The sequence below is a fragment of the Bacillus rossius genome, chromosome 8, assembly GCF_032445375.1.
Source record: "Bacillus rossius redtenbacheri isolate Brsri chromosome 8, Brsri_v3, whole genome shotgun sequence".
Classification (NCBI taxonomy): Eukaryota; Metazoa; Arthropoda; class Insecta; order Phasmatodea; family Bacillidae; genus Bacillus; species Bacillus rossius.
This window is the reverse complement of record NC_086336.1, coordinates 68,073,245-68,087,252: the sequence shown is the minus strand read 5'-3', so window position 1 is coordinate 68,087,252 and position 14,008 is coordinate 68,073,245. Positions and strand designations below refer to the sequence as shown.

Here is a 14,008-nt window from a genome sequence, read left to right as displayed (position 1 = left end):
CGTGCATGCCGGGTCGAGCGTTCTCCGCACCCAGACTACGTCTACAGACAATCGAGAAACCAACTCGTGTCCACAGACACGCTTTTCAAACAAAATCGCACAACTTTTGACTGATGTTTGAAATGAGAGACATGAGACAATTCTTAGACAATGTCGGGCAATATTTCTTAACTCTTTGCACCGTGGAGAATGCTACGTTTGATTTTCTTTGGGAAGTTACTATTCCCGAATATAAAAATCGCATCAAGAAGAAAATTGTTATTGAAGACCTAGCCATAAAGTATGCACGAAGTATCAGTGAGTGATACAGAATAATATACACAATTATAAAAAACATATTCACCGTGTAGCAACATAAACCATCATACAGTTACTTTCGTAGTAAACATTAGGGTACATACCAAACGTATTGGGGTGCCAACGGAAAATTTTAGATAGTGAAAATACCCTGGAATATATATTTTGTAAACTAAAATAGTCATAGTAAAAAGTAATCACACGTTTTAAAATACCTAAGAAAATTAGCACTACAATATTTATTTATTTAATTTTTAATATTTAATATTTAATTGTAATACATTTTCTCCTTGCATATTCTCCACGGGCTTAGTAGCACGGAGACACAGCGCGCTCGAGGGACGTGGTTCACATCTTGTCATTAAGATTATTATTTTTTTATTTTTTTAGTAAAAAATTATAATAATATTGTTTAATCAACTCCATAATGTTAGAGTTTGTGTGTAGGACGTATTTACAGACTGATTTTCAGTCGTTTAAGCAAAAATAAATATATGAACATACAATTAATTTTTAATATGTTTAAAAAAATTTCAAGTTAATATTTTAGTTTTGCTATAGAAGTATAACCTCTAAAGTATGCGAAAACTATATAGTATTAACTGTTCAGACAATTCTAATAAGATTTACAATATTTCAATAAATTTCCTTGAAGCCGAGGTTTAGTATTTTTCCAAGTCTTTTATCGGAGCCGTGCTGCCATCTGTGTGTGATCGTGGCAAGCACAGTTTACGACTCAGGCAAAGAATTCTAGCGGCGGGCACAGAAGGTGTGTGTGTGATTCGCGTCTAGAAATTTTGGTATTTACAAGAAAAATATAATATTTTATTGATGAGTATATTTATCACGCTCTACGTTATATTAAAGAATTCTATTTGAAATTTCATGTCAGAGTTTTGTATTATAAGTTTATTTGCAACGTGAGAACACATGTTACCGATGTTGGATGATCACACATAACTGGCGAGTGGTCCCAACAAGCTCAGCCGTATTTAGCGTCCTACGAGAAAGAAGGCATTCAAGTGTGTGTAAACAAGACAAAGTCTCTAAACTGTCTACATACAAAGACAGTCCCTCTGCACGTCTACAGAAAATCGCTCGGCTTTGTATGCAAGTTTGTACAACTAACCTCCTATCGTACAAAAAACTATGTATTAACACAACACGTATCTTGATACAACACTAATAAAATTATTGAGTTTATATTATACTTTGTTATTTCACAACGCATGTGTGACGTAATAGAAAAAACCCACTCGTCAATGCGTCTCACTGTTCAATACTACTGTTGGCGTAACGAACGGTGAACAGCTGTGTGTTCACTCTCTCTTCCACGCGCCATGGAGATGTCTGCTCTCGCCGACACATTTCCGTCGCCGCACACCGAGATATAACAACTTGGAGTGTGTGCACTAGCGTGGACGTGCATGCTTCGTCAGCTGCGCGCGTGCAAGTGTGGTGCGAGTTGTTCGTGAGACGCGGGGATGGTGTTGTGTTCACACTAAACGGGCGACACTGCCGGACGTGACGTAGTTCGCTCGGTGAGAGATGCAAGATGTGATGTGAGGTGTGCGCGGTTTCTCCAGCGACCTGGCAGACCAAGTTCGCTCTCAGCCGCTGTGGACCATGTCTCGCTCAGACGGGGATCTTTCCCGCCAACAATACCGCTCACAGACCAGATCTGATGGCCGCAGGGACCACAAGGTCAGCTGTGGCGTGACAACGCATTAAGGTTCTCCGTAAGCCGTCGTACTTTCGTGTTTTACATTTTTAAAACATCAACTTTTAACACAACTTCTATGGACGTGCCACTATTCAAACATTCACAACTATTTATAAGAAGGAAAATATTTGCAATTGAAATGTGTTTACGTTGTTACTTGCAGCAGTATGCTTCCTGGGTTGCCATGGCTGGGTAACACTATAAGAGCCGCAGCGAGGCTGGAGCGGGTGGCCTACCTTGGCCGGCGGCGCGGGTCTGGAACACGGCCATCCTGTCGCGGATGGCGGGGCTCGGCTGACAGCGGCGCATGTCCGAGTGTCCCGCGGAGTGTCCCTGGAGTAGCCCCAGGACGGCCCCCGGCCCGCTAATGGGATCACGGCACCGCCAGGGCTTCAACCCCCCCCCCCTCCTCCCCCTGAGCCCCCAGTGCTGACCTCCGGCATGCGAGGAGGACCTCGCCTGGTCGTCAGCACCGCGCAGTGTAGGACACCCTCCCAGACACTTGCTACTGGCGACACGCCTCTTGTGCCCTCTCACCTTCACGGCTCACTCGGCTGCCACGGCTCACACAAACAACAGGCGTACCAACCACTACAAAACTTAGGCTTCTTTGTTTTATCGGTGGAGTCGTTTTAATTACTGCCATATATTTTTTATATATATTTACGTTTATTTTTAAGACTATGTTGAATTTGTGAGTAAAATATTTTGAAATATCTCTTGATTTATTTTTTATTGTCTTGAAATCCCGTGTAGATACTAATAAAACACATGTTGTGGCTCTCTGAGGAATTGGAGAATCTGGGCTCGGACAGGGACCAGCATCTGGGCACTGACCCCGGCGCCCGGACCCTGGTTCAAGAGCACAGGAGTCAGAGCAAGTACTTCAGTCTTATCCCGAAGGAAGCGCGAGAAGCCCCAACACGGACACGTCACATCAAGTGCGACGCTGCGTCTGGCACAGCGAGTGGCTGACCTTGAGAGTGCTGATAACCGCGGCGGCGAGGCGTGGCTGACCGTCACGGCCCGGCGATGACCCGCTTTTACGACCGAACAACGCCGAGAAGCCTACGATGTACATCAAGCTCTGTCCCTGCCCGAACACGCCCGAATATTCACCTTCGGCCAACCTCGGCATTTGTTTTATTTTTGCGCAGGACAAATGAATTCAAATATTAAAAGTGGCCGGTTAGGTTAGCTACATTAAAACACTTTAAAACACTATGGACGGTTAGTTAGGTTAGTATAGCTACATTAAAATAAACAGAGAAATATATATATATATATATATATATATAAACAAACCCGAGGTTGGCCGAAGGTGAATATTCGGGCGTGTTCGGGCAGGGTCCAGAGCTTGATGTACATCTTAGGCTTCCCTAACAACGCCACCGCGCCAGCCCGAGGAGAACAACTCCTGCGGGGTGACTGTCCCAGCGGTCAGGCGGCTCGGCTGATGCTCAGGTTTAACAGGACCTCACTCCCACCCAAAGGAGAATAACTAACAACAGTTCTGTAATGTAAAGCTTCTGTACAGCTGGTAGGGTAGGTAGAAGCGATGACTCAGAGCGTAAAGAATGGTGGTGTGGGTGGGATTAACGAAGAGTTGAGTCAGTCGGTCTGTCCCAATTGTTTTACTTTTTCGTCCAACATACTACTGAAGCAAGAAGATCCAAGTCTAATGTGTGTGTGAAACACGCACCACTGTTCTTATTGTTCTCGCATTGTTCTAATCCTTTGGGACAATGAAGATGAAACCAGGGGCAGCGTGTTGGCATCTAGTACACTACTGTCTGGAGTACCTGCTTGTGTGGCAAGAAGCAGTCATCCGAGCCCAACTGCAGGCATGATGCCGCACTTTAAACTACTGTAACCAAATCACACCCCGCTCTGAATTCCTTTTTCATGCACGACCATGCCACGTTATTTTCGCGATCATTTTTGTCCTACTTGTGATGAACAGCCTACGCACATGAGAATATCCTAAACTCAGAACGAAATTCAGCTGTGAGAAACACGTGCAGGGTAATAGTTTGTAAATTTCCATGTTTTCTTCACAAGTAGGTTTTTTTCCCCACTGTAGGAAGTGGATCGGAACACTATTGACCACGATACGCGCCGACCAGAACACCACAGGGCCTGCCGTCACGGGAAGCCTTTCCACAGACGAGAGAGCCAAACGCCCGATCGTGCATCTTCGGTTGTTTTTTTTGTTCAATGTAACTCAAGATAACTAATGGGCAGAGACCTGTAAAATTCGCGGATTCATTTCGCGATAGGATAGAGTCCAAATACTTTTGACATTATTTTGCTTCTGTGATCGGGCCACGGTGTATCTGAAGGACTCTGGGCCAATGAAAAATTTTTAACAGAAGAATTAGCGAATCACGATCATTCCAGTCAACAGGTGTTACGAGTCGGTAACCAATCAGCAGATGTAATTTGCACGAGTGCATGGAGGATCATGGATTCTAATCCTTTAGGGATTTTAAATCGCGAATTTTACAGGTCTCTACTAATGGTCAATTAGGTTAGGTTAGCTACATTATAAATACTTTAAAACATTGTGGACGGTTGATTTGGTTAGGGTAGCTACATTAAAGATACTGTGAAATCATGTAAACGGTTTCCTAGCCCTGGATAGCTACATATTAAAAAGTTATTTGCTAAGCAAACATAAAATGATTTTACATTTTTTTTAAATGTAGCTATACTTACCTAACATAACCAACCATCCACAATGTTTTGAAGTATACGCCAGTTTATACAATGAGATAGAACGGGGGAAGTGTGTGTGAGAGGAAGGGCTGCTGGAGGGCTGCAGCGAGGCCCGGTGACCCAGTTGCCGCTGGCCCTGACCTGGGCCGCCCTTGGCCCGCCACCCCCTCCCACCCTCAACCCTCCACGCGTGGAGCCGGCGATACCTCGCCCCCAGTGGTCCGCACGTCCCACCAATACTCGTACAACAGTCGTCTCTGCCTGTCGCTTGTTTCTGTTTATTGTGTTTGTTTCGTCTTTTCGTTTTGTTGTGTTTTTGTCTCGTTTCAACTGTTGTGCTGAATTTTTTTGGGGTTCAATTCATCATTTGTGGTTTGTTTTTTTTCGTTCTTAGTCCATTTTTCTTTGTTTTTTTCTTTATTTGTTGACCATATTCATGTTACGGAATATTATGTAGTGTATATATCCTGTTGACAACAGCAATTTTTGCTTAATTTGTGTTTTTTTGTCTTTTGGTTTTTTTTGTAGTTTTCTTCTACATACATACATGTGCTTAGCAAAGGCGTATGTCCAAAAGCGTAAATCAAGTCACTTATACAACAGACTAGAAATACTAAATACCGGTGGAAAATTTTCTTGTACATACATATTTTATCAAAGATCGGTAAAAAATAATCACTGAATAAATCGTTAAACTCAATTTTTTTTTTCGCTTTGGTTTTTAATAATTTTTTTTTCAGGTTTTCAAAAAAAAAATTTCAAACGTTCGTTGATTAACATTTAATGGAAGCAGCTAAACAAAATAAATATGCAAAATACCCTTTTTAAAGATAGTAAAGGTTGCCGGCAATTGGTATCTTGTTAAACGTCCGTCCGTTGAAAGTTAAAGCTTGGTATGGTTTCGACATCTGATTGACTGTAAATCACGTGATTGACGGGACTTTCCGGGACATCTGATTGGCTGCAGGTCGCGTGGTTGACGGGACTCATCGCGACACCTGATTGGTTGCAGATCACGTGGTTGACGGACGGTCGGGTGGACTGATGACTGTGAGCCCTGCTCCAGGTGTTTGTAAATGACTTTCCTGACGATCAAACGGCAAAACAATACGTAATAATCAATTTTGAAACCACGTCAATTATTCAGCTTGAAACAAGTCGCTATGGTAAATACGTTGACAGTTTCGTCTGAACGTCACGCTGGCTGCAGAGGCTTGCAGAGAACACGCACAACTGCGCAGCGCCCGTCCGCACTCTACCTCTCGTTCACTCCATGGTCCGACCCTCATAATACCAGCATACATTTACCTATCTCAGTAGCTCTCCTACCCTTCCCCCCGGGTCGTTACCACAACGCCGAAATACCATTTACGCCGAATGTCAAAATTGACCACAACGCCGAAATACCATAACGCCGAATGTCAAAATTGACCACAACGCCGAAATACCATTTACGCCGAATGTCAAAATTGACAACAACGCCGAAATACCATTTACGCCGAATGTCAAAATTGACCACAACGCCGAAATACCATAACGCCGAATGCCAAAATTGACTACAACGCCGATAGCTAGAAAACTGCTGTGTACCACAACGCCGAAATAACTGAATGAATTTGTGTGTGTTTCTTAAATGTACCTTAACACCGAAATACCACAGTCAAACCTAACCTTACCTTACCTAACCTAACCTAGCGTAATATAACCTAACCTAGTCTAACCTAACCTTTGTGGCAGTCCTGCAATGACATTTTTCAGCGTTAGTGTATTTCGGCGTTGTGGTCAATTTGGCATTTCGGCGTTGTGGTATTGTGGTATTTCGGCGTTGTGGTGCGTCCCCCTTCCCCCCTTTTTACTGGCTTGTCAAAGCATGCCTTTACTAGCCTTTTTTTTGTGGTTAATACTTTGTCTAGCAGTAAAGTGAAAAAAAAAAAAATGAACTGTTAAAAAAAATCCAAGATGGCGGGGGAACAGATTTCCCTAAAAACACAGCCGCGATAATTGTAAGCACTATAACACCTTTATACGTGCAAACACACAAACTGAACACGCACAAACCCTAACTGCAGCGAATGCTAACACAGCTGCAACACCAGTAGAACCTCCCTTGAACGTAGAGGTGAGACAGCGACCTTGTTCATAACATTGAAGATATCGGATTCGTTTTGGGAAAGACATCACGGTAAAAACAACCTACACATAAACATTACCGTAGTTTTTTCCCAAATAATTAATTGACTACGGCGATTTTTCGTGTGGACTGAACCAGTTGCTGGTCTGTTAGGAAAACTGCGGCTGTTGCTCGTGACACTGGCGGCCTGGACTCTGGGACAGGGGCGGAGCCCCAGGGAGAAGGACGTTGGGGACTACCCTGGACATTCAAAACATCAAACTCTTTGAAACAGCATTTTTATATCAAGCTTCAACTTAAAAAAATCATTATGGTTAATTGCTTATTTTGTCTTAAGAAATTTAAATATTCTTTCCTGATAAATTATGCTCGGATTATTTAAAAAAAAAATAATGCTACCGATAAAACTCTATTGAAATCGCGTCATTAAAACGAGGCACTAAATTATTTTGGAAGTTTTTTCCCTTCCTAATACGAAATCATGAAAGGCCAATTTAGATGGAAAGGGATTGTACAGCACTTCAAGTCACGTGCTAGCAGTGCACCAACAGTCGCGGAGCACGCAGGTGCAGGCGGGCCACGTGCCAATCACGTGCCAGGTCACGTGCCGGGCACGTGGGGGAATGTGGCGAGGCGAGGCCGGCACGCCGATGCGTGGTCTCAGGTCGTCTACCCCGCGTCTGCCCCAAACAACTGCTTGGCATCAGGCATTGCCCTCGCACTCCGAACACTACAAGTAAATCATCCCTAAATCAACCTATCACAAAAAAAAACCTAGAATATCTCACTCTATTTGGGAAATAACTATATTTAAATTTTATTTACGGAATTTAATCCTTATAATTAACTTTTACACACAGGCTACAGACAAAAGGTAGAATTTAATATGCGAAATATATCATTTCAAGCTAGGATTTAAACATAAATTGGCTTTTAGGGTTCTTAAAACTATAAATGTACGTATGTTAACCTTACAAGTTACGCCATATGCGCAGATCACGTTTACCGTTACGGTAATTATGGCGTATACAATTTAAAAAAGAATTAATGTGTTGAGTTTGGAAAGTTGTACATTAAGTAACGAGGAGGCCTTGGTTTCTTTTGCAGCCGACTGCACGGGAAAAATGTTAGGAATGGTGTAGGTAAGAACTTATTCGCGACATCCCTGAAAACTTTAAATGTACTTGAAGGTTTTTAAGGTTTCCAAGTCCAGCAGCAAGCGTGACGGGACCGCCCCGACGTCTCGTGTTCAGTTGCGCACTTGGGAGGCTCGCTAGCGACTATTCTCGGGGGACGCACCACAACGCCGAACGTACAATAACGCCGAATGCCAAATTGACCGCAACGCCGACAGCTAGAAAACTGCTGTGTACCACAACGCCGAAATACAGTAACGCCGAAAAATGTCATTGCAGGACTGCCACAAAGGTTAAGTTAGGTAAGGTTAGCACACTAATTCATTCAGGTTTTTTTTTTCATTTTGCTCCTGTGGCCCCCCTCCCCGCAGCAACATTTTTCAGCGTTACTGTATTTCGGCGTTGTGGTACACAGCAGTTTTCTAGCTGTCGGCGTTGCGGTCAATTTGGCATTCGTCGTTATGGTATTCGGCGTTATATTACGTTCGGCGTTGTGGTAGCGACCCCTATCCTCGCCTCCGCCATGGTCGAACTCCAGTCGGAGGAGGGACCAGACCAGAGGGCACCAGATGCCACCAGAGGCCACTAGATGCCACCAGAGGCCACTAGATGCCACCAGAGGCCACTAGATGCCACCAGAGGCCACTAGATGCCACCAGAGGCCACTAGATGCCACCAGAGGCCACTAGATGCCACCAGAGGCCACTAGATGCCACTAGATGCCACCAGAGGCCACTAGATGCCACCAGAGGCCACTAGATGCCACCAGATGCCACCAGAGGCCACTAGATGCCACCAGATGCCACCAGAGGCCACTAGATGCCACCAGATGCCACCAGAGGCCACCAGATGCCACTAGAGGCCACTAGATGCCACCAGAGGCCACTAGATGCCACCAGAGGCCACTAGATGCCACTAGATGCCACTAGATGCCACCAGAGGCCACTAGATGCCACCAGAGGCCACTAGATGCCACCAGAGGCCACTAGATGCCACCAGAGGCCACTAGATGCCACCAGAGGCCACTAGATGCCACCAGAGGCCACTAGATGCCACTAGATGCCACTAGAGGGCGTGTGCCCGGCTGCTTGTAGCCGCTGCACACGCGGGTAGCCGTTACATTTGGTTGGCCAAAAGTCGACTTCTCAGAACTGCACTCAGGTAATGAACAAAATAAGGTTCGTCAAAATCAAGTACATCGAAAGACGATAAAGGGTGCTGGGACGGGACCCGAAGAACCCAAACGGCCACGTCGGCCACTCAAGCCGGCCGCCATCACCAGGGGCGTCCTCAAGGGAGGGTTGGGGTCAGATGCGACCCCCCCCCCTTTCCACCCCATATCCTACAAAAATATATCACCCCCACCAATAAAAGGAATGAATCTGAAAGCACATAGCGGGCAAACTGGTTCCATTCCACACTCCAAATAAAATTCTGCGCGCGCTACTATCAGAGACCTTTAGATAACCAAGCCATAACGTACATTTAAATAGCCGTCAATAATTGTAGCAATGCACACGGTTTGGTTGCCCAAACCAAGGACATTCAGTTACAGAACCACACAAATTAAGCACTATTAATCAATATTCATTACGATAACGGTTCGCGATTAAATTAAAAACTCTGAATGCCTGATCAGTGCATTCTTCGACATGCATGATAAAATAAATATGAAATCACCAGTTCAATATATTGTCAACTGTGTATAACAACATTGTGTGTTTAAATAATCTTTATGTTTTTCAGAAGTCGATTCGAAGTGCAATGAGTTAAATTTGTCAAAACTAATGCCACGTGACATCGCGCAACTGTAGCCATCCGACAACCAGCCGTTCAGTGAGAAACCGTCTCACGTAAACAACACCCATGCCTGCTCCCGCCGACGCAAACAGCCATACAGAGGAGTGCTGCGTGTTGCAGCACTGCGGTGCCCAGGCGCAACAGGCCCGACACTGCCTGGACTGCCAGTAGAGGTCTGGTGTGACCGCGGGCTCCCTGGGTGACTGCCCTCTGCCTCTCGACATAGCTCTCCCTCGCCACATGGGGCCACGCCATGCCCTTCAAGGAAGTGTACGCCAACCCTCAAGGGTTTAGGGAGTGCGCGTAGTAAACCAGCGAACCGCAAGCTTTGATTCAAATGCCATTTTGAACAAGTCCATAAACATGCATTAACCCCCGCCTGCAGCCATCAACAACTTCTATTTTACAAAACTAATCTGAAAACCATAATCTAATATATTTTATGCATATGCGAACATGCCGAGGGGAAAAAAATTTCAACGTGTTTACTAACAACGACCTGCAAAAAAAAATATTGTTACGAGCATGCTGGAGGCGGGACCGTGAGGCAGGCCGTTCTGCCTGTTAGCGCTGCAGCACATTCCTTATCGGATTAGCGAAGGCCCCTCGCCACTCCCCCCCTCCCCCGCAGCACATTTACACGACGCTCTCTCTCTTAACACTCCGTCCGTCTGGAGCACACAGCGTGGAGTGGTGTAACTAGAACACCATTGTTCTGGGAGTTTCGGGTGTCAAGTCTCCCCCGGTGACGCGACACTTCGAAGAAATGCGAGACCATTCCAGAAGGTGGCCGAGTGGTTTAAAAGCGGCGACGCCGGCCTCCGAGGGACCACTTGGCGAGCGATGGCGGATGACGAGCGTGCGGAGACAGGTGCATGGGGACCGTGTTGTGAGCAATAGAGGAGCGAGTAGTGAGTTGCGTTTACGCCTCACGAAGTAGTTTGGGAGTGACAGACTGTTGCTTGTTACTAATAAAATTGTTTTTTTTTTCTTTTTTTGAGACTGAAACACAAATTAATTTTCACCTCAAATAACCCCAGAAGTTATGATAAAAATTGCAAGGTATCGTTGAAGACAGTGTGTTACTGTGCAAGAAGCCACGTTGCCTACGTTACTGTAGATCCATATGTCAGTGCGTTTATTTCAATAGTAGTTTTGGGTCTTTCTTTTTAAATGCACGTGTTCACACACAAACTTTACTCATTTTTCTTCAAATTCTTCCCTCCGAACAGAATATTCGCTACTTGGGTTGTAAAACTTTACAAAAAAAAAAATATTTTGGCAGCCACAAAATCGCTTCGCTTGAGTCTCGCTTGCATTTGTTAAGTTACTAGCCGGGTGACCTAAGGGAAAGTATTTGATATCCATCTCTTCCTCCTCCCCCCCCCCCCCCAAGGGGTTAATTTTTTCAAAAATCCTTCCTTGGTGCTCACCTGCGTTATACAAGGACCTCCTATGCAAACCTTCGTGCCTCGAGACCCGTCGGTTTAAGCTGTGCGTTGAAGGTACGTAAGTCAGTCAGTGTTAAAGAGTTTCACTGAGTAGATAATTGGCCAGATTGTTCCGACCTACGGCTGGCACTCACTGCCCCCCCCCCCCCCCCCAAAAAAAAAAAAACATGTGCGCCCTATAAGGGTAAGGGTGGGAGAAACTTCCAGTTGGATTCATTTACATTCCAGATCAATAAATTTAAACAGAACTGCTAGGGACCGCTCCCTGTTGTTTGATAGGGAGTGTATCAGAGCTTCGGCACCGACCAGCGGCTGGGGAGAACTGGGGAAGCAGTGGCGCACCACACGCCGCCACGTGCCACGTGGCAGGAAGATAGGCGCGGGTCGATACCCCCCTCCCCCTCTGCCCCCAGACGCGCCGGCGACACACCGCGCGAACAGCCGCGCCGACAGCAAGCACGCACCTCGCATACCACGAAACACAAGACGACGCTACAGCGTTTCAAATACCAACTAGTTTACATTTACCCACCCCCCTTTTTTTTTCGAAAATTACATGCTAGTACGTTCAAATGATTAAAATTTAAATATATATATTCCGTAACTTAAGCCTCCGTATTATTCTTCAAAATTGAAATAAACTCATTTACATTTTTTTTATCAGACCCACAATTTCATACAAATGGCCCAACTGTCTGTCTTCACTATTTTTCTCAACACCTAACTAAACAAATTTATGCAATTATATATATATAAGAAATAATTTTCGTCTGCCCAATATTAAAATTGAATTTTTAATAAAAATTTCGTGTAAATTAAACTAAAGTGTTTGTTATATTCATTTTTTAAGGGGGCGTCTTATAACCTTCTAGTAACCAACAGTAATGAAGAACACATATGCAAACAGATTGGTTAAGTGATTAGCTTAGATGTTTTTATTTCCCTGCCTGGTACAGACACTGAACAGTCTGCCCACGACATTTAGTAACAATCGACAATCGACAGTCGACATTGGACAATGTTAACATGTGGCGGAATTACGAAGCTGGAATCCGCGAATGGTATAACGTTAACAGTTCTATAAAAAAGTGAGGTTAAAACATTCATGCAACATAATGCGTTGGTGTAAATCGTGCTGTGACCACCTCACTTAAGTCTTCTTATTCTTTTTTGTTTTTAATCACATCATTAAGATAACTTTTATTAAGTTTATACCTCTCTTCCTGCAATATTTTAAAGTATTTTTTTTTTAATTTGACACAAAATTCTATTTAATTATATTTTTGTATTCATTTAAATATTGACTTCATTTTTAAGGTGCCTTTTGTAATTTTCAAAATACCATGCAACCATACATATAATTTTTTAGCCCGTTTATAATACCTGAATTTAAATTTTTGGACAAACTTAAATTCGTGTTAAAATTTTCAAGTAACTGCGCTACTTGTTTGTACATTATTGCCTGTCCTTGCTCTCCGGGATTCAGCCAATTGCAATTTAGTTTGAGAATTGAGCGAATGTTTGTAAGGTGGAGGTGGCTGTGGCAACGTGTAACATCTCCCTCTGGAGAGAAGCGCGGGGTACAGCACTCACCAGCAACACGGCTGCGCAGCTCGTACAGCAAGGCGCAGTTAGCGTCCTGGGCCTGCAACAAGGGGACAGCACTCGTCACAGCTCCGCACTCAAGACACTTCACTTCACTTCACAGCATCGCCACTGTCATCCAACAGCTTCTTCGGCAGTTACCGACACACTGTACTTGCATCAAGGAGCAGGTTTGCTTTTACACTAATCCACAAGTGGGTCCATAGTAAAAGTTTCAAACCATTTTAATGCAACACCGGGATGATTACTACCATGAGAACGAAGACTGGTTAGTGATTTCGATATGTATGACGTGATCCGACAGGCTGGCTGACTGCGGAACTACAGTATAAGAATCACAAGAACCATAACTTCAGTTGCCTACGATTAACTTATTTTCCGTGAACTAACAAGACGGCAATTTGAAACGATTTCCTCGGTTATTGTGTCGTCGTCTCCGGGCGTCGCATGACTGTCGCGCCGAGCATTCCAAGAAAACACACCAACATCCGGTCACGTGTCAGCGACATTCCCCACTGCACCGCCTTGCAGCGCTCCTGGCGGACGGACCGCGAGCCAATCAGGCGGTCCCGCTACTCGGCGGCTCGGTTTGGCCACGGAATGTTCGCGTCGCCGCCCCCGGCGAGTCTCCATGTGTGAAATGTCATGGATCGATCGTGCGCCCCGGAATGCTAACGAGTTGTGATACCGTCTTCACGACGACGACTCCTGCATCGACCTGGTCGCCAGGTGTTGCCAGACACGAGGTCTGCAGGGCTGCGGCACCCAGCCAACCACCGAGAAGACAGGCTGGTCTGCACGCCATTCACGCAATGCACAGCAGATATCAGCCCCACGCCCCAGCTAGTCCCGACACTTGCTAACTCTCGCCAGGTGTCACCAGTTGAACCAGGCGTCCAACCGGCGCCGGCGCGGTTTGCGGGTAGCCTTACGGGCCCGCCTCGTCAGGGGTGTGTGTGTGTTAGTGAGGCGGAACGATAAGCGCGACGCTCGCTGGTGCTTCTAGCGCGGTGTCTCCTCTGGACTGGCGCGCAGTCTTCTCCCAGTGCACAGGACAACTGTGGGCGGAGAAATGAAGATAAAGGTGTAATGCAAGTCCCTTTAAGTGCTTTCAAGAATCTGTACAGGTTGTTTTACGCCTAAAAAA

At 45.1% G+C, this 14,008-nt stretch overlaps 1 protein-coding gene across 2 annotated transcripts in view; it reads right to left on the bottom strand.

The window, feature by feature from the left end:
• The window catches only part of LOC134535192 (actin-associated protein FAM107A), a 115,564-nt gene that overhangs the window by 15,671 nt on the left and 85,885 nt on the right, over nucleotides 1-14,008 (bottom strand). For both annotated transcript variants that reach the window (XM_063374211.1, XM_063374212.1), the window contains one exon: nucleotides 12,850-12,901. In XM_063374211.1, coding sequence (XP_063230281.1) covers nucleotides 12,850-12,901 — 52 coding nt within the window. The remainder of the gene's footprint in view (nucleotides 1-12,849; nucleotides 12,902-14,008) is intronic.